A 21483-nucleotide genomic window follows, 5' to 3' on the forward strand; every position below is an offset into this window, starting at 1 on the left:
GGACAGCGGACATCGCCCCCAGAGCTGCAGGGACAGGGGACATCCCTTCCAGAGCTGCAGGGACAGGGGACATCCCTTCCAGAGCTGTAGGGACAGGGGACATCGCCCCCAGAGCTGCAGGGACAGCGGACATCGCCCCCAGAGCTGCAGGGACAGGGGACATCCCTCGCAGAGCTGCAGGGACAGGGGACATCCCTTCCAGAGCTGCAGGGACAGGGGACATCTGTCCCAGAGCTGCAGGGACACGGGACATCGCCCCCAGAGCCACCACGCGGTGCGGCGGGGACCGTGGAGCGCGGTTACCGCTCAGAACCTTCCCTCCACACCGAGCTCGGGAAGATCCCGACGAATCACCCCGCGTTACACCGAGCACCAAGACGGGCCGAGATCCGCCCCGGTCACCGCACTGGTCAGGCAGGAGCACCCGCAGGTCCACGAGCGGAGCCGTTCCCCATCCCGCGGGATAATTAACGCGCTCCGCCGCCCCCGCCGCTGCCCGGCGCCTCCCGATCCCGCTCCGGCGGGAACGGGCGAGGGCTCTCCCACAGCCGTACCGGGGCTCCCACCTCTCCCCGGGACACACCGAGCAAAAGTTGTCCCTCCCGCAGCTGCCGGGACTGGGATGGGGATGGGGACCGGGATGGGGACCGGGATGGGGATCGGGGCCGGGAGCGCGGCCCCCGCCCGCCCCAGCAGGTGGCAGACGCCGCCCGCCACCGGCCCCGCCACGGCCGCAGGGACCCCGCCGGTCCCTCGGTGCCGGTCCCGGGCGATGCGAACGGGACGGGCCGGGCCCGTCGGGACGAACCGGGCCGGGCTGGGTTCCCCTGACCTGCTCGCTCCTGTCCCGCGGCCGCTGCGCTCCTCCGGTGCCGGCGGCCCGGCCGGTGGCGGGGAGGGCAGGGAAGGGAAGAGGAGGGAACGGGAGGGGAGGGAAGGGAAGGAGGGCAGCCGGGCCGTGTCTCTGCAGCAGCTCCAAGGCCGGGGCAGACGGAGTCACAGCCGCCCCCATGAACGGGGTCTCGCGGTCCCCGCGTGCTGTGACACGGCCCGTACCGGGGTACAGCCCTTACCGGGAGCTCCGGTACAGCCCTAACCGAGTGCTGTGACACACAGCTCTCACCAGGGTACAGCCCTCACGGAGCAGCCGGTACAGCCCTTACCGGGAGCTCCGGTACATCCCTTCCTCAGCACCCGGCTCAGCCCTTTTCGGGAGCTCCGGTGCGTCCCGGTCCTCACGGGCTGTTTGCTGTCCCCGGCTGCCTCCCTCCGTCCCTCCCTCCCCGCCCCAGCACAGCCGCCACCTCCCCACAGCCTCCCTGAGAACTCACCCAAAAGTCGGTGCCTGAGCACCGGCACCCGGCACTGCCCGGGCATCTCTCACTGAGAGTTTCAAAGCAGGGACGGTCGCAAACACAAAGGCTTGGGATGGGAAATGAAATCCGATTGCTGGCCATTGGCAAAATACCCCAAACCGCCCAGAAACCCGTCCCTGCTCCTGCCGGAATCCTTGGTGTGATTCCACCCCCGTTTTCCACTGCAAACGGTTCTCCCAGTGCAGACACATCTGTCCTCATCCTGCACCCAGCTGAGAGTCCACAAAAGGGACCTGGTGCCGTGGGCAGGATATGGGCATCTCCCTGGACCTGCACAGCTCCAAACCCCTCAGCTGGAAGCCCTGAGCAGCACGAGGCTGACACGGGACACCTGTGCACAGGTGAGAACAGTTCTGAGAGACCCCTGCTCCGCCCAGCCTGGGGAGGTCATTCCTGGGGGGTTCCACTGCAAAATAAAAAGCCGTCTAAAATGCTCCTTTCTCTCGTTATCTTTCTCATTTGCACTTCAGTGCTCCTCCCTGCTTGTTCTACAAAAAAAGCTTTTCCCAGGACCAAACCGCACTGAAGTTAATGGGAAAAGTGCCTGAAAAAAAACCCTAAAGGAAGCCCAGGAGTGAGCCCAGAGCTCGGGGCTGACTTGGAAAAACAGAGCTTGGGATGGGCCAAGCGAAAATAAAATAAAATAAATAGAATTGCTATTAACAGACATTTCTCTTGCAGCTGGCAACCCAAACCTGTCTAAAACATCAGCCATGGTCTAAAAGGTCCATCAAGTTCAGAGTCACAAATTTTACAGGGGAAAAATCCCTCAGAATTCCCCTGCCAAGGGCTGACACTGCCCCAGTCTCACCCTTTAACTCCTTTTCCTCTCCTGGTTGTTCTCAGAACAAAGCAGATCCTTGTATTTAAAAACATCCCTCCAGAAATATAGGACAGGCTCCTTTAATGATCAGGGAAAAATTGCTGGAGTCACATTAGTTTCATCAAACATTTCATTATAATAATTAACTTCACCTCTCAGCCGTGCTACTGATGGTCTGGGCTCATCAAAGCCTTTTTTTTTTTTTATTTGCCGTGCACTGAAAAAGCTCAGATTTACAAATGCAACAAAAGATTTACATTCACAAATCAATTCTGTTTGTTTACAGAGAAGTTGCACACTTGATCAGTTCGTGTTTGCCACCACAGCATGGGCAGCTCTCCAAATTATCAGCTTTGTTTTCCACTAAATAGTTAACAGTAGGGTTTGGTAGTACTGAGAACACTCCTTGTCTTGATTTTTATCAGAATTATTCTGGGCATGGGGTGTTGAAGAAAGAAAAAATTAAAGGAAAGTTAAAAAAACCCCAAAAAACAAACAAAAAACCCAAACCAACAACAGAAATAAACAAACAAACAAAAAAAGGAAAGTAGAAATCATCCAGAGGAATCCTTTTCCAGCCTGGGTTGATGCAGGGAGCTACTGTTGATGTGAACTTGTGGCAGCAGAAATCTGCCTCTGGCTGTCTCCGTTTGCTGCTAAAACAGAACAATTTGGTGCAATCACCGAAATATCGGCCCTGCAGAACCACAGCAACCACGCTCTGGGGCTGCTCTCACTCAGAGCCCAGAACCACCTCCTCTTTCCACTGAGGAAAAGAGTTCTGGAGCAGACAGAGCCTGGGGATGAGGTTTAACCATTCCCAGAGTCACGGCCAGGGATGGAGATGGAACACAGTGAGTGGGAAAAGTCCACCCCAGAATTACCTCATTAATTAGGGCCCTTCCTAAGAACCAGCCCCATTTCCCTGCTCCAGGGATTTATCTGAGCTCCCACACGTTTGTACTTCAGGGGGAAAAGAGCATTAAAGGGGGAGAAAGCAGCTGCTGTGTTCACCTAAAGATCAAAAACCACCCTCAAACGCATCAGCTGCAGCAGACGAGCTCAAAAACCCAAAACCAGCCTGAAAAAAAGGTTCTTTGTGTCCTTATCTCACCAATAATTCACTCCAGGGGCAGCCCAGTGAGGATTTGTCCCTCCTGCTCCCTCAGAGCTGTCCGTGTGTCCAGCTCTGGACACGGAAAAGTTCAGCCTGGGGAATGTCCAGCCAGGACAGGGCTGCACGTTTTGCTTTTGTTCCCGTGTTTTCCTCCTTTGGAATTGCCTCCCCTTTGTTTCCACTCAGTCACATTGCTTCTGATTTCCTCTTTTTAAGGCTCTGTGTGAATCCTGACCGCAGTTACTGAAGCTGTGTAAAATACACCCAAAATTCTGCATTGCACACACACCTCACACTGGCTGATTAAGCAGAGGCCTGATTTTTTCTATCTCCTGTTACTCCTTTTTTTCCCCCCACCCAACACCTGCGCCCCAACTAAAAGCAGCAGCTGTCACTCTGATTATTATTAATACATAATAATTATATTAATGGCCATTAATAGAATTGCCCATGGCCATTAATGTAATTATTATATATTATAAATATGTTATTACATAGATTCTGTTTAGTATTTCAGACTCCTGAAATCCTCAAGTATTTTCCTTTTTAAGGCAGGAGTAGCAACAGGAAAAAAGAAACCATTTCCCTTTTAGTAAAAGATATCATTTATCCACATTCTTTTCCAGTCCTCCTTCAGAACCACGATTATCTCTAACAATCAAGGATCTTCTTTTCAAATACCTCTCCAGCACGAATAAATATAAAGAAAACTGGCTAATCTTATTCTACATATGAAAGTCTCAATTAACCTTCTAAACAGAGAAATAAATTCATTTTATATACATTACAATCTGTTAAGGGGTGGGGGAAAAAAATCACGGAGTGGTGCAGATTTTGCTGCCAATTTCCTCACTAAAAATCCAGGAAAATTCACTGTGCATTCCTGGGACTGCTCCTGGATTAAAGAAGAACAGAAGGGGACACATACACTCAAAGCACCATCTCCCCATGTTAAAAATGGTCATTTTTTTCCTGAAAAGAAAATTATTTTGATGAAAATTTTGTCCTGGCCCTTATCTCCACGGTGCTGCTTGGTTATTTAGAGGGCAATCATTTATTGCACAAGATTTTCTTTTCTGTGGGTGCTTATGAGCAACCCCAAACCTTTTCCTTCTGCCTGAAGGGGAAAGATCAAACTTTCCTCCTGCTTTGGGGTAGGGAAAAATGAGGCCTCTGGTGAAATAAATGAAGTTAAACCTAGCAGTGCCAGGAGACAGCAGGAGGTAGGAACCAGTACTGCTTCATCACTCTGGAAATGGCTTTGGGATTCACTCTGGGAAGGGTTTGGGATGTCTCCTGAGACCTCTCCCTTTGGGAACCTCTCCCTTTGGAGCTCTCCCTGCTTGGATCCCTCCCCTCTGACCTGCAGGGTTCCCTCAGCAGAATCTCCCCTAAAACGAGCAGCCTGTGGGGCTCAGTGCACAGCAAACAAAGCTGGAAGTCAACACAAATTCAGTTTTCTAAATTTATCCCAGCGGGAAAATGAGGGGATTGATTTTTAAAGCCCAGGGCGGCCCTGGCCAGGAAAACACCCAGATGTGAGAGCCCAGCTCAGCTTCAGCTGCTCAGGCTCAGAAAGAACACGCAACATCCCTCTTTTATTGGCACACAACTCCCAGTGACACCAGCCAACCCAGAAGGAATAAAGTCGGAAGACATTTTGTACCCTGCAACTTGTCTAACTGCAGTGCCTTTACCATTGTGTGCCACTCTTGCTGTGGGGTTTGGCAGTCTGGTGTTTCCAAGGACAGTTTTCCAAGGACCAGGATGAAAAATTTCAATCTTCAGCCTAGAAATTTTATGTTGAGTCTCCGAGAGCTCAAATGCTCTTGCATTGCTGGGGTTTGTATCCAAAAGGCACCTTGGCCACTTGGGAATTACGAATACACTGAGTTTGAGGAAAGCCCAGAGCAGCTGGAAACACCCTAAAAAGCCCTTCACAGCCCCAAATCTGCCTCCTGTCTGCTGAGCAAGACAATATTTCTCATTTAAGGTCGGTCTGAACAGTAACATCTATTTGGGTTGTACTCGATTGGAGGTTTGCGAAGATCACAGTGTGAATTGCTCATTTTCAATCTGGTTTTGGGTTTAAGCCTTGACGAACTTTGCAAACATCATCAAAATCCTATTAATTCCATATAAACCCCCTCGCAGGGACTGCTTTACCAGCGCTGCTCTAACCTGCCTGGCAGGTTTGAACTTTCTCCTCAGCAGACCCCAAACCCTCTCCCACTCTCACTCTTAAAAACAGACAACAACTGAATTTCCACCCCGGGATCGGCCTCCCCATCCTCTCTGCCTGCAATTTCCATGCTTCCCATTTCCAGGGCTGGTTTCCAGCTGTCCCAGTGGGGTTTGGTGCCATAAGATGGGTTTCACATGATTTTCTCCACCACCAGAGGAATCAGGGACTGGATCATCAGTCAGGGACTGGATCCTGAGTTTGGGACTGGATCTTGAGTCAGGGACTGGATCCTGAGTTTGGGACTGGATCTTGAGTCAGGGACTGGATCCTGAGTCAGGGACTGGATCACAAATCAGGGACAGGATCACCAGTCAGGGACTGGATCACAAATCAGGGACAGGATCACCAGTCAGGGACTGGATCCTGAATCAGGGACTGGATCACAAGTCAGGGACAGGATCCGGAGTCAGGAACTGCATCACCAGTCAGGGACAGGATCCTGAGTCAGGGACAGGATCCTGAGTCAGGGACAGGATCCTGAGTTTGGGACAGGATCTTGAATCAGGGACTGGATCCTGAGTCAGGGACTGGATCACCAGTCAGGGACTGGATCACCAGTCAGGGACAGGATCACAAATCAGGGGCTGGATCACAAATCAGGGACTGGATCACCAGTCAGGGACTGGATCCCAAATCAGGGACAGGATCACAAATCAGGGACAGGATCACAAATCAGGGGCTGGATCACCAATCAGGGACTGGATCACCAGTCAGGGACAGGATCCTGAGTCAGGGACAGGATCACAAATCAGGGACAGGATCACAAATCAGGGGCTGGATCACCAGCTGGGGACAGGATCACCAGTCAGGGACTGGATCCCAAATCAGGGACTGGATCACAAATCAGGGACAGGATCACAAATCAGGGGCTGGATCACCAGTCAGGGACTGGATCTTGGGTCAGGGACTGGATCACCAATCAGGGACTGGATCACGAATCAGGAACTGCATCCTGAGTCAAGGACAGCACCATAAATCTGGAAGTCTGAGCCCATCCCAGGGCTGACCCACCCCTCCCCTGGATGCTGCCACTGCCCAGCAGCCCCTGCCCAAGCCCCCCGGCCGTGTTGGGGTGCGAGGGGAGCCCGGCAGCCCTGCAGGGCGGTTACCTGCTCGTTGATGTGGCACACTGCCAGGTTCTGCTCGTCGCAGGAGCACGACACTCGGATGTACTTCAGCCAGTTCCCGGCCCCGCCCTGGCCGCCGTCGCCACAGAACTTCTCAGTGCCCAGGGCATCGGGAATCTGCGGGAGAACGGGACAGGAGAGGGGTCAGCTGGGGCCAGATGGCAGCCACGGAGGGGAGAAAGGGAGGAAAAGGGTTTGCAGGGCTGAACTCCAAACATGAAAGAGAAAAGAGAAAGGTGGGTGATTTCTATAGTTAATAAAAAGACCTATGACAAGAATAACGTCGGCTCTCAGCGGTTATCTGAAGGTCCTGGCTGGCAGAACCTCCAAAGACACAGAGAGTGATCCATGAGCAAAAGGTTCAGGACTATTCTGGAAAACACAGCTCAAGTAATCAAAGCAGGGAACTCCTCCAAACTGCACTGATTTTAATGACAACGTCCTCGACTGCTCCATCTTCACATCATCTTTTCATCCTTTCCTGCAGGATTGTTTTTAACTACAAACCTTCCAACGAGCTTTCAAGCCAGGTCACTCTCCACCGAGCTGTGAGGTTCTGTTTTAAAGAACTCTCTACCAAGTGCACTACTTTCATTTATCTGAGCCTGGGAAACACAGCGGCCACGTCTGTGTGGCTGAAGGTGAGATACGACTTGGCTGCTGTGCAAAAGAGGAATCCTTCAAAATAAAACCCCTCAGATACTTAAAAGTCCAGGTGTGAGGGGGAAAAAGGGTTAATTAAGGGGTGGCAGTCCAAAGAAAGTTGCTGGTTTGCCAGGAAGAGACTTTTCCTCTCTTAAGAGTTTGGTGAAGGAACGAGAGGAGATGCTCAGCATTCCAGAACAACCTTTGGGATGACCCAGTTTGTAATTCACTCAAAAAAGCACATTTAAAAAATGACACAGGACACGCCAAAACCAAGGAAAAGCCCTTTGAGTCCCAGCATAGCAAGGCTCTGCTCTGCTCCTAAGTGGGCCTCCCTGCACCAGAAACTCCTTTTTTTCCTTAGATTCAGATTTCCCTCTATCCCGACCAGCCCCTGTGTCAGTGCAAATTACTTCAGTCATCAAAAGCTCTTAACATGCTTTTACCAGCAATTAATTCTCTCAGAATCTCATGGGACATGATAATACTTTCCCATCTATTTCAAGACACAGAAAAAAGAAAAAGGTGGGAAAACAAAGGAGAGGAAAAATTAAAGCCCAGCAATGACAGCAACAAGTTGAGCCTAAGGCTGAGCTGAGAAACCTCAGGGGACAGGTCCAGTTCAGACTCTGGCTCCCGGCTCTGAACTCCTGTGAGGACCAGGACCTGCCAGCACCACCAGAGAAGCTCCCAGCTCCCTGCACTGGTCCCAGCAGATATTTCCTGGTCTCATCCCCACCACCAACTCTTCCTTCTGCAGCTCCTTGTCTGACAAGGGGATGAGGGAAAATCCCACCTTTAGTACTGGGCTTCTTTCTTCCTATTCAGAATGTGGTGCTGGGAGTCACTGAAATGCTGCATTTTCTCCCAGAAGGTGTTTGGGACAGAACTGGAAGGAGAAACAGCCTGGCTGTGCTCAGTTTCTTCATCCCCTGCCTGGGAACACTCAGGGTCATTCTCTCATCCCTAACTAGACCCTGGCACTTTCTAGACACCCTTGGTCACCTCCTGGCAGCACCAAAGGTCTGAGGTGGGGCATTGATGGCACAGGAAGACAAATCTGTGTTGTTTGGACTTCTGAGGAAAAAAAACCCCAACAATAAAAACCTGTTCTTAACGTGGCTGAAGCAGTGCTGAGTTGAATCAAGCTAAAGTATCAATAACTTCTGATTTATCTCAGGGAGCTCTGGGAACACCGAGGCTGCCTAAAGCTGGTGAGATTAAAGTGCTTCTCTCAGCCTTACTGACCCCAAATTGAGTAGCCCAGCCAAGCCAGCCCCTTGAGTGGGGACACACCCAGACACCAAGTGACTGCAGCTCCCAGGGAAACTGTTGGAAAACCAAATGAGAAGAATCATTGATGCTCAGCTGGTCTGAAGCCTCTGAAGAGTTTGGACACAGCTTGTAGTGGCTTGAGGAGCACAAACCTCCCAGTGCCATTAATTCCTACAGCAGCAATTGGTGATGTTCAGTGGCCCTGGGAACACAAGATGGCAAATCCAGGACACACAGATAAGATTTTGAATTAACAGCTGTATCTTACAGATGTTCTCTTTCATCTTCTAGGATTGCTTGGGAGGACACTTAGAGACACTGAATGGCCTAGGATGGAAGGGACCTTAAGGACCATTTCGTTCCAACCCCCTGCCCTGGGCAGAGAGCTGGGGGAAAGCCCAGAATTCAGCTCAAATTCATTTTGCAGGGTCCTGCTCGCCAGCTCTGCCTCAGGAGGAGGTTCTGCCGTAGCTCAAAATCACCTGAAACTCTGTGGTTTTATCTGCGTGGGCATTAAAACCCAAGCTGGGGGTGTGAAATCTGACAGATCAAAACGAGAGAAAGAGAGGTGCTATGAGAGCCTGAGAAGCTGAGCTGCTGTTCTCACACACACTCACTGCCCTCCACAAATAGAATGCGCCCCCAGGGCCCAAAGCCCAGCAATGGGGTCCCTGCACCCAGCCCTCCCTCATCCCTCTGCTGCCATCAAGCAGGACCCTTTGAAAATGCAATAAGCGGGGTGATCAGCTGGTCTCAGGGTGCTGCAGGTCCAGTTCCAGAGCCAGGGGAGCTCCTGGGCCAGCTCAGCCCTCTGTGGCCAACACCTCTAATTAAAGACCAGGTTCACACGCTCGCACTCTTCGCTGATGGTCTCTATCAAAGTTATTTCACAGCTCAAAAGCACCGAGGAACACAGCAGCAATCACCCAGCGCTATCTGCAGTATCTGCTCGCTCTTCTGTCCAACGTTCACACACAGAATAATATTTTAAGTCTCTCTTTCACCCCCCAACCTGAGAAAGCTCTGGAAAAACAAACTGAAACCTTTTACCACATCTTCTTCCAGTTCAGACCAGAAGGAAATCAGAAATTTCCTCTGGCGAAATTCTGCAAACCAGCTGTTTACGAGTCTTTATCAGTGACCAAAAAAAAAAAGAAAAAAACAACCCAAAAAACCATTTTCACTTTGAAAACACTCCTGGGATGCTCACACAGCACTGGGTTTTCTGTGTTCTTTGGAAGAGCCAAGAGATAACCTGTGCTCTAGGACAGGTAGAGAAGGAAAATGGGTGCAAAAAGTATTGGCTACGGGCAAATTAAAGATCCCAGATGGAAGCACAGAGGGATTCACCCCACTCCTGGAAGGCTCAGCTCCCCACAGCCACCCACCTGGGGATGCTCTCACCACAGCAGGCATCTCCAGCTCTATTAAATCTGTTTATTCACAGTTAAAACCAGAACGAAGTCCCTCCCTAGCCAGGATTCAGCAGCAACTTTAACCATAAAACCATCCATCCCTGTTTTCCCAGGCAGGTAAAGGCTGACAGCAGATATTTAGCACCAACAGCAAAAAAACCCCCCAGAGATGCCACAGAAAGACAAAACCCAACAGAAAATGATGTGTAATTATTAGCAGGACTCTGACTTGCTGGAGCTGACTTGGAATTTCTGCCTGTGCTCTGTGCTCAGGCTGGCTCTGTATCAGTGGAGAAGTCTCTCCCGAGGGTAATTTGGCTTAAAAGAAGTTGTCAGAGGGAAAGGAGAGGTGAAAAAAAAGGTGGGAAGATATGGGAGAGGAGAAAACAAAATCAAATCAATTTATAATTAGTAATTGGTGCTGGTTTTGCAAGTCTGTGACCATCATGGGCTGCTGTTGCAGGCGGTTTTGGGGAATGCACTTCACCTCCTTGATCCCTTTGGCTCTGAGGCACAGCATCCCTGCCCCACGGAGCTGGGCTCCCTGCGGGAACACGTTTTGTCCTTTTTATTCTGTCCCCAAGTTAAACCCCAGCAGTCTGGGACAGCCCCTGCTCTGGAGATGTGCTGGAAAAGCAGACTTTCCTCTGGCCTGCAGCCTGCGGACATGCTCAGAAAGTTAATTATTGTGGGAGCACTTCCTCTGGCCACTCTTCCCTTTTATCCCTCCCACCCCATCACGGATTTCTCCCTGCTTTTCTTTTCATCACTGAACACGCCAAAACTTCAGTTCATCTTCTCTCCCTCTGCTGCAGATGGTGAGTTCAGTCTTTATTTATTAACCCACGGCACCTCCCAGCACTTTTGTCTTCAAATCCAACAGCTCATCTAAGAATTCCCAAATCCCCTTCCCTTCCCTGCCAGTAACAGTGCCATGATTTTGTCTCGTGGAGCCCTTCCCTGACTCTCACAGGTCGTTCACAGAACTCTCCTTACTCTGAAGTCCCCCATCCTCCTCCTCTCCAATCTATCCCCTCCAAACAAATGCACCTTCATGTTCCCTGGGATTACAGGGCTTTGACTGAGACACGGATTTGGGATGCAGAGCCAGAGCTCCGGCTGTGGCTGCGGTTCAGACCCATCCCCAGCCAGCCAAAAGGAAATTGTTGTCATGTTCCAGGGCTCACTTTGCAGCTTCATCTGCCGTCTGCCGAGCAGCGCTGGAGCTTTGGATCCAAAAAGCTCCTTGATCTCGCAGAGGCTCCGCTCCGTAATTTATGAACATCAGAAATGCTGAGTTATGGGGCAGAAGTTATGGAAAAATCCTCTCGAACGTTTACAATTTTTTTTGCACATCATTTGAGGTTTCCTGCCCCTCTAATTTGTGGGCTCTCTGTTGGGTTGTTTCTTTCACGTTTTAATGGGCAGCGTCCAAGGTTTGGCCCTGGCCGAGGTGTGCCGGGGGGCTGGAATGCCTGCGGATCTGTCGTCAGTTGGCTTAATGGATTCCTAGTGTGCATGGAGAAACGGAGCAACCAGGAGTTTGCCATCACTGACCCAGCGTCCTGTTGCTATAACATCCCTCCCCAGAAGCCCAGAGTGTAATAAACTTTCTCATCCCATGGTCGCAGGATCTGCCTCTGACAGCTTGGCTGATGTGCGCATTTTATTTGGCAGGAGTCAGAGATTTTTGCCTTTTTTTTCCCCCCCTTTTTTTGCTTTAATGACCCACGAGCTGATTTAGAGCAATAAACTGTTGCCATGAAGTTTTGTTGTGTTTCTTTTAAATAAAGGGGAGGGAGGGACTGCTGCAATTTATGACTTTCAGAAGTAACTGAAACAGAAAGTCCATTCTTGCCATGAAATGAAGAGAAAAAGACTTCATCCAGAGAAACACCTCTGTCAATGTGTAGACACGCAGCCTAGATGAACTCATAAATTCAGCACTCTGCCTGCAATTAAGCAGGCTTCCTGGTGACTTGACAAAGAGTTAATGAGAAACGTGTCAGACAAAAACAGGTCATAGCTCTGGAAAGCGCTGGGAAGAGCAGCTGAGCCAAACCCAAGTTGTCTGCTCAGGGCCACAGGAAAAGCTCGGTGTGTGCTCAGGGAGAGCTACTTTGAGTGATGTACAGTCAGCTTCTTGTCCGAATGGAAGGTCCTGGAAGGAGCTCCCAGCCCCAAACCCACCAGATAAAGAGAGAAGAGGCTGCAGAGCTCCCACCACCACCCTGCGTGAGATGGTCACACCCTCATCCTCAGCGTGACCCCAGGGACCTGGGCAGTGCAGGGGGTCAAGGCTCAAGTTCTAAGGGCTGGGAAATGGCTGCAGGATCACAGAGCTCAGTTCATCTCCCTGGCTCTCTGAGCAGGCTCCTGTCCTCAGGAGTCTCCTCACCATTCCTGTCCCATCCCCTCTGGAAACCTTCGAGTTTCCACCAGCTCTGGACAGAACCCCAGAATATCCCAACACTGGGAATGCTCAGAGGGGAGGAAAACAAATCTTTCTGGTTCTCCTCCTGTCAAACAAGCACGTTTCTGCTTCTTCCAAACTGAGCCAGGGCCGGGAGAACCACGAATGTGAGGAAACCCAGCTGGATTGCACGGGGCCAGCGGGATTGGGGAGGCCTGGCAGAGAATGCTGAGCCCAGTGACACAGCTGAGTTTGGTGACAGCGCCAAGCCTGGTGGCACTGCTGAACCCAATGACACTGTGGAGCCTGGTGACATGGCTGAGTTTGGTGACTGCTGAACCTGGTCACACTGCTGAGTTTGGTGACACTGCTGAGTTGGGTGACACTACTGAGTTTGGTGACACTGCTGAGTTGGGTGACACTGCCGAGTTGGGTGACACTGCTGAGTTGGGTGACACTGTTGAGCTGGGTGACACTGCCGAGTTTGGTGACACTGCTGAGTCTGGTGACATGGCTGAGTTTGGTGACTGCTGAACCTGGTCACACTGCTGAGTTTGGTGATACTGCTGAGTTGGGTGACTCTGCTGAGTTTGGTGACACTGCTGAGTCTGGTGACATGGCTGAGTTTGGTGACACTGCCGAGTTTGGTGACACTGCTGAGTTTGGTGACACTGCTGAACCTGGTGACACTGCTGAGTTGGGTGACTCTGCAGAGCCCAGTGACAGTGCTGAGTTTGCTGACACTGCCGACTTTGGTGACAGCGCTGAGCTCGGTGACACTGCCAGTCCTGGTCACACTGCTGAGCTTGGTGACACTGCCAGTCCTGGTCACACTGCTGAGCTTGGTGACACTGCCAGTCCTGGTGGCACTGCTGAGTTTGGTGACACTGCCAATCCTGGTGGCACTGCTGAGCTTGGTGACGCTGCAGAGCCCGGAGCCGCTGCTGGCTCGTGGGAGGGAGAGCGCTGCTACAGCCAATGGGAGAGAGGCTGATTCAGGTTTTTCAAAGGCTGGATGTTTTTGAACTTTCACTCCCACCCAAGCCACACATCTGGAGTGGGAATTTTCCACTGTTGTGTGCATTTCTGAGCTGCTGCTGGGCTGCTGCATCCTCTGGCTTCATGAAGGGTCTGGAGGAAAAGCATCCCAGGGAAGGCTGGTCCTGGGACATAGTTCTGTCACAAGAAATAACCTTCTCATTCTTTTTTCCCACCACATCTAAAGCACACGAGGAATCACACGAAAAAAGGCTGTTTTCTCCCAAAAGTCCCTGTCCAGGTTCCAAGCAGAGGAGCCTGGATGGCTCACACGAGCTTGGGAAGTGAGGCTGGATTTCTGGAGAGCGTTTGAATCCAGCGGAGCCTTTTGAAGGGCTGCCCACTGTTAACTACTCCTTTCTCCCACACCAGCACAGTGAGTATTTCCCAAGTGTCTGCTCTGCATCAGGATAAAAAGGTCTGGAAAAAGCTGCAGTGTCACTGCTGTGTCCTTCAGGCACCGCAGATTCGCTCCAGCTGAAGGAACATCAGACCTGACCCTACACTCAAAGCCTCAGGAAGAACCAACAGCAGCAAGAATCACACAGGACATCATTTACATTAAATTTACATTTACACTCATGAAATACAATCTCCAGGAAAGCATCTCCTGCTCTCCACAGCAGAGAGGCACCATGGATACGTGGCAGAGCAATGGGGCAAAGAGGGGAAGCCAAGAAATCTTGAGAAAAATCCACCCTGGCTCTGCTTTCCCTCCCCTGTCCCTGTAACTCCTTGTACTCCCATGCTGGAGGTGCAGTTTTGCTACTCAGAAGACACCCTGAGTAGCACGGGATGTCACAGAAGGTGCTGCCAGCGCCGATTCCTGTCGATGCATGAAAGCAATCCCACCCCTCTCCTCCTCTCTGAGGGCAATCAGCTCCACTTGCACAGCAACATCTCATCACCACACAGAAAAACACCGAGTAAAGATGTCAAAACAGAAGACGACTTCCAAGCTGATGGCAGGCATTTATCTCAACAAAAGCTCATTTTTCACCAGTAACGTAATTCATACCACACTGATTTAAATTAAACAGTAAACCATAAAAAACCGTGCTCGAATCAAGTCCCAGGGCTGCCTCAGATATTGTACACACGAGGCAAGGAAGGGATTTTGAGTTCTTTGTAATATACACACACAAAGGCTTTGAAGTTTTCCTCTGCACCGAAAGAGTTCAGGACATCCCGCTTTTGTATCCTACAGCACTTCGGCTCATCCCAAAAGAATTGTAATTGTAAAGTTCTAAAAGCTAAATAGATGAGAAAAAATGGGAACTTGGGAGAAATCTTCCTCTGATAAACAAAAGACAGAGGCTGTCACAGGCAGGGGAGGGTTTGGAGTCTCAGGACATTTCAGTGCATTAGGGAGAGGGAGCAGCAGCAGGAGGTGCAGCAGTGCCGAGCTCCCAGGCCTGCTCCAAGGGGTTAAAACAGACAAAAATCACTTGTATCCCAGAGCTTTTGTGGTGATCCAAAATGCTTTAGGGTCTGATTCCTCTGCTGCTATTTCCAAAGAAAGATGTGGGCTAAAATGGCTCCCTAATGAGCGGGTGCCAATTAGCCCAGGGGGAGGAAGAGCAGGGCAGCTCTCCTGGCAGAAGGGAGTGGGCACAGAAGCTGAACAGAACTTTATTGTATGAAGATGGGAACATTTTCCGAGGGTAATTTCTCCAAGAGTCCTCTCAGCACTGAGGCACAGCTGCTTCCCTTATCCCTACCCAAAAGGTGCTTCTGCCACAAGGAAAACACAGCCAACCTTAACAATAAATTCTGATCAGCTTCTTGAGGTGCATCCCGGGAGTTCCACTGGATCAGGACGGACAGAGGGAGCTGCTGCTTGCTTTAAATCATTTCTTATTACTCCAGCCTGGGTTTAGTAACATTTTGGGAACGGAGCTGTGGAACACCACGAATGTGGAGGCCTCTCCGGAGTGATTTATGGGCAGCACTCAGTGCCAAACCCATCTGCTGCATTTCACACTCTGGCCAAAAAAGTAGCAGAGCCTTCAACTGCCCATTCCTGGTGCTGACATCAGCTCCAGAACACCAGCCTGGCAAAGGTCACAGCAGGAGAAAACCCCCAGGAAATGACATTGTCTTATGGCCTCTTCTGAGCCTCCTCCTTGGGAAGAATCCGGAACCCTGGCAAATCTGCTCCCTTCCCCTGCAAACGCTCTGGGATTACACTGGGTCATTAAAAATATGTGAAACAATTTCCAACAACAGTTACCCAGGTGCCCCAGCAAGAGGTGAATGAATTCAGAGAGCTGAGGGGCTTCAAATAGCCCCCACTTTTCCTTTAATTAATAGATTTTGGGGATATATGGCCCAAGTTCAGGTAACAGGGGGACACAGATAAGGAAGCCCGTGCCCTGTGGTGTATTTGATGGACACATCTGTGTGTTTCACTCCTGAAAACTAAGAGTGTTATTCTTAAAGCTCGATACCGGGAGTTACCCTGCAGCCTGGTTCTGATGGTTGGGCCATGTTTGGACACCTCAGCACAGCACAAATCAAACTTTCTCTTGGGGAATGAAAGTTACTGGGAATCAGAAGTGCAGGGAACTGAAGTTACTGGCAAGGTACGCTTTAAGCAGTGCAACAACACCAAGGTGTTAAATGTCTGGAGAGGCTGGAAAGGATGTGAGCTTTTATTCCATGTGTGACCAGTGCCAGCTGCACCCATGCAACAAAAACCACCGTGTTGGTCTCACTTCTGTCTTCTCACAGAGCTTCTGCACCCTGCCTTTGGTGCTGCTCAAACAAGGACTGATGGGTACCACCACACAACAGCGAGACACAACCACGGAAAGAAGGGAATCACCATCAAAAAGCTGCCAGAGGTGTGGTTCAGAGTGGCAAGGCAAGCCCTGAGACACACAGGTATCACACTCTGCTAGCACTGAATTTAGAAGGTTAATAGAGGATGGGACCAGAGAGTTTAAAGGGCTTCTACCCAAGCTGAGAGCACTTTTTCTTTAGCACCTGCTTGACTTCTTTTGTCTTCTCTTGTGGTCTTGTCTCTCCTAGGACTAGCCTTGGAAGAGACCCAAAGCTGTGGCTGTTGGTCCTCATACCTCTTTAGAGGCATAATTAATTAACTTGGGTTTTAGGCTAGCTAAAGCCACCACAGCTTTGATTGAGTTCTTGCCCTGAGGCTCCTGGCCGGTTCGGTCAAAGAGCTCTCGATCCTGGTGCCCGGGCTTTTTCTAATCTTATTTTACAATTTTATTTTTGTACTGTTCCTGATTAAATCTTTGTTAAATAAATTACCTTTTTATGGTAATTTCAAGAGTTGTTGTTTTTTTTATAACAGGAATCACCATCAAAAAGCTGCCAGAGGTGTGGTTCAGAGTGGCAAGGCAAGCCCTGAGACACACAGGTATCACACTCTGCTAGCACTAAATCTAGAAGGTTAACAGAGGATGATTATCCCTCCTTCCTTTCTCCATCAGCATGGATAACCACAACCCAGCAATCTAGGACCACTCACCTGAATGTGTCCACCTCTCCTCATGTTGGCTTGAAAAGCCTTCAATTTACAGGCCCAAGGGGCGCGTGCTCCCATGGTTTAACCATGACCTGACACTTTCAGAACAGAGATTTACCAAAAAAAAAAAAAAAAAAAAAAAAAAGAGGAAAAAAAACCCCCAAAGCCCAAAAAGCAGCCCCAGCAGGGCTGTGCCTTCCCCCACAAGCACAGCTGCACCCTGGCTGCCCTGACACAGGAAACCCCCCCAGAGGGCTGTGCTGGGACGGGGAAGCCGAGTCCTCGTAACCTTTCTTATCAGCAGCGGGGCCGGCAGCTGCTTGGCAGCCCCGTTCTCGTGCTCTTTAGGTGTGAAATAGATGAGTTTGTGAGCTGGGCTGGAACTGAGAAAGAGAATGAGAGGATATTTGAGGTTCCCCTGCCGGCAGCGGATCGGAAACAGCAGCAGCAGCCCCCTCTTTGAGGAGCTCGGAAAACAAAGCAGCCCAAGAGAGATTTCCTCTCGCCACACTCCCAATGTGCTGCTCACCCCTCAGAGAGCTGAGATGTGTGATCTCTTTAGGGTGATGTTTACCAAAAACATGACCCAGAGAAGGTGCTAAATGAGGCACCGAGGCCTGTGGGCCTGTCCCAGACTCCCACCACTGCCCTACGTCATGCACGAAAGCTGCCTGCTGGTTTATCTTATAAATATCATCAAACGTGAGGGCAAGAGGCCTTCCCAGCACAAAGGCAGGGCTGAGCCTTCCTGAGAGGAATTTCGGGGATGCTCAGGCAGTGTGGGCAGGGCAGGAGGGGCTCAGAGGATCAACCATCAGCTGCTGCCCTTGCCTTGGGCTGCTGGAAGGACAACAAGGACCTGGGATGAGGGAGCTGTTCCAAAGTTAAGAATTCCCTCTGCTGTGGGTTTGTGAAGCATCCAGGATTATCCCAGCCCTTTGCCTTTGGATGTTGGCTGAAGAGTGAGAGCAAGGCAGATCCTCAGGGCACTTCCAGAGAATCTGCTCCAGGGCTGGTTTGCCTCCTGAGGGACGTGAAGATTATTCACATGATCGAAATCTTGAGCAAGAACTTCTTCAGTTTGTTGCTGTTACACACAGTTTGTTTTCAATGTGAGCATCACTGAAATCAGAACTGGTGACAACAGGGTGGACATTTTGCCTCAAGTTTGCTTCTACATGAGAAAAGAAGGTTTTGGAGTCAGTTCCCACCTATAAAAGTCTTTTACAGAAGGGGAGTTCTCCCCCCCAGCCCGACAGCTGCCTGTGGTTTTAGCAGCAATCTCACTCTCAGACACACAAAGAAAATGTGCAAAGTGTTCTGCCCTCAGATTTATGCAGTGAATATGATTCTTTCCCCCCCAACACAGTGACTCACACTTCTAAAGAAATTCTAGGGTGCTCATTTCCCACCAAAATCTCAGAGCTAATAATTTTCTGCCCATTGGTTGGTGAGACATCCATGAGAGGTTCACAAAGCTTCAAGCCAAACCTTGTTCCTCCTTTCCAAATTATGACAAGGAGGGACTGATTAAATGATTTCCCCCTGCAGCTCTGACCCCTCTGCAGCTGAAAGCAAAGCAGTATCTTGTCTGACATCACCAAAACAGCTGAAATCTCAGCCATAAGGAAGTACAAGGGTAAAACTGCACGGTCCCAAGTGCAGCCAGGGTGAACTTTACCCCAAGCCAATTCACCTACTTATGAAATGATACATCCCAGGGAATTGATTCTAATGATAAATCTGCCCTTTGAATGTGCTGAGAAACAACATTTCAAAATCTCCAGCTTGGGTCTGATCCCATCTCTGGGTCAAAAGACAGCTCCGCAGAGTGGTGGTGTCGAGGTAAGGGCTCGGCTGGAGCCACAGGAGAGCGTAGAGTGAGAGGGACCCCGATGCCTCTGCTCAGGTTGTTTTAGTGAGGCAATGCCAGCACATCTGGTTCTCTGACAGCAGGGCTCAAAACAAACCTGATCTGACACTCCAGATAGCTCACACTGCCCCAGCAGGGGCAGGTTTGAGTTAGGGAGATGCTGATAAGCTCCACACAGAATTCCTTATCTTCCACGGACACCTGTGCCCAGCCCGAGACACAGCACCCAGCAGCTCCAGCCAGCACTCTGCCCCCTGATGCACGTCCTGACCTGGCAGGAGAAGACCTCTGCTCCTTTTAATTCAGGCTGTTTTGAAGCCAAGTGGGAAGGACAAAAAATATACCAGCATCTGCCTTTGGAGCTAATTTCTCACCTCTCAGAAAGCCAGACTTCCACCCAAAGATGGAGCTGGGGATGGCAAATATTTGCTTTATGCATCAGGATTCCCTGGGCAGGAAAAGGGAACCCTCCTCCTTCCTGGGGCACTCTGGTCTTTAAGGTCCTGTCTAACCCAAACCAATTCAGGGTTATTTTCTCAGTCAACTCTCAGTTACAATAAATGTAAAGGTGGTTTTGTTTCTTCAAACCAAATACTCTTGGGAAAAAATCAGACCTGAGGTATTTAGAAGGTTCACCTGATAATAATCTCAAAGACTTCCTCCTCACCAGATGAAAACACTTTTTTTTTGGTGACAGATTTCTTCTTATTTTGAAGTTTAAAATCCTCAGTTACAGAACACAAGACTTAAGAAATCCCTTTCAACCCCACTAAAAAGCATTAATTTAATGCTAAGTAGAAATTATCACATTTTTAAGCAGTGCTTCAGCATCTGAAACAAACCAACGTGGTGAGGACATTATTGTCCCCATTCCCTTCACAAAGACTCACACAAAAGTTGAAGCAACTGCCCAAGCCTTGAAATGCTGCTGAAACAGTTTCTTGTGCTCTAATCCTGCAGCTTTTCAACCAATCCATGGAATAGATGATTGCTGCCTGTATCTGGCAGCCCTGGGAGTTCCCCGAGGATGAACATAAATTCAATTATACCAAATTAAATGGGAACATACATAAGCCACGTAACATTTTAATTGGGGGTGATTCTTCACTTTTTTTGGAAGAACTCTACAATAGCTGAGTCCACAAAGATGATAGACACATCTGCTTTCTCCCTGGAGCTGCCTGCTTTTATTAATTACCCTGCAGAGATATATTTATATTGATGTAGTCAGTGTGTGAACAAAACCTCATGGACAAAACATGGTTTAATTAAAGGAGGAAAACGTGGTTTACGGGTGCTGAGAAAATCTGGTCTTTAGAGTCAGTAAAAGTTTCATAAGCGATTAGATAAAAATAAATCCTAAGGAAACATTTGCACCAAACATGTCTTTAAATAGCATAAAAAGAATTCCTGACTCCATAATCCACTGGCTGCACCTGGGGGTGAGTTCAGACAACTCCAGCTCTCTCGTTCTCTTTTCCCTTGCTCTGATTAACAAATCTGCCTCTGCTGCCCCAAGCTGCTCCCTCCCTGCGCTCCTGTGTCAGTGTCAACCTCCCAAAATTAGGCAAAGGCAGGACCAAGCTATGCCCTGTCCCACTCTGCCTCGTGATGCCCAGCAGCAGCACAGTCACTGCTGGACTGGGGAAGGAGTGAACAGGAGCAGAGGCTCTGCCAGAGCTTTTCCCTGCCTGCTTCAAGAGCCGAAAGAAGACTCTGCCTGTAAACGACCCAGAAATGTTGGCAAACCGCTTTGCAACGCCGCCGCTGGTGGCACTCAGGCGTGTACCAAGCACACCTGGCTGTGCCAGCGCGGGCCGCGCTCTGTGTCCAGCAGCAGACACCGAACGCGGTGCTGAAGGGAAGAGTTTCACCCCGTCCCTGCCCCGGGGAGGCAGAGAACAAGGCAGGGGAACCCGGAGCAGCGGGAGGGCCCCCGGAGCTCCCCCGCCCCGGCACAACGCGCTCTTTGTGGCCGACGATGCTCCTGCGAGAGACGCTGCCTCAGCCCAAAGCCCGGCCAGAGATGGAGATCTCACACGCTAATAAATAAAAATAAATATCTGACCTCAAGTAAAAGATCCTTCGTTTGACACTCCTGATCATTTTTTATACTTCAAGCTCAGTTTTTACTGGACGGGATCCAGCCATCCTATGGAAATGGAACAGTCTTTTTCTTTAGGTGAACAAAAGTCCTTTTCTAGTCCTGAGGGCCGGCGAGTTTATCCAAATATTCTCAGTTTACTACTAGCCGCTCTTGGAGCCGATACACTCAGTACAAGCACACTTTGTATCTGCGGGGCAGCGCCAGGACAGGGCTCAGCTCAGGGGCCACGGACTGCCCCGCGGAGCCCCTGCCCTCCTCATCCTCCCCTCTTCCTCCTCATCCTCCTCATCCTCCCCCTTGTGGTCTTTATCCTCCCCCTCGCCTTCCTCATTCTTCCTCTGCCCAGCCCCACTCTCCCCCCGTCCTCCTCATCCTCCCCTTGCCCTCCTCATCCTCCCCCTGCTCTCCTCATCCTCCCCTTTTTCCTCTTCATCCTCTCCCATGACCTCCTCATGTCTCCTCTGCCTTCCTCATCCTCTCCCTGCCCTCCTCATCCTCTCCCTTTTCTTCTTCATCTTCCCCCTTTTCCACTTCAT

General features: G+C 50.2%; 1 protein-coding gene across 4 annotated transcripts in view; it reads right to left on the reverse strand.

Annotated features, from left to right (window-relative positions):
• PRDM16 (PR/SET domain 16) overlaps positions 1 to 21483 on the reverse strand; it is a 289426-nt gene that overhangs the window by 44107 nt on the left and 223836 nt on the right. For all 4 annotated transcript variants that reach the window (XM_042031976.1, XM_042031975.1, XM_042031978.1 and 1 more), the window contains one exon: positions 6671 to 6805. In XM_042031976.1, coding sequence (XP_041887910.1) covers positions 6671 to 6805 — 135 coding nt within the window. The remainder of the gene's footprint in view (positions 1 to 6670; positions 6806 to 21483) is intronic.

The sequence above is a fragment of the Corvus kubaryi genome, unplaced genomic scaffold, assembly GCF_017639235.1.
Source record: "Corvus kubaryi isolate FWS band 111438036 unplaced genomic scaffold, C.kubaryi_AGA036_p1.0 37352, whole genome shotgun sequence".
Classification (NCBI taxonomy): domain Eukaryota; kingdom Metazoa; phylum Chordata; class Aves; order Passeriformes; family Corvidae; genus Corvus; species Corvus kubaryi.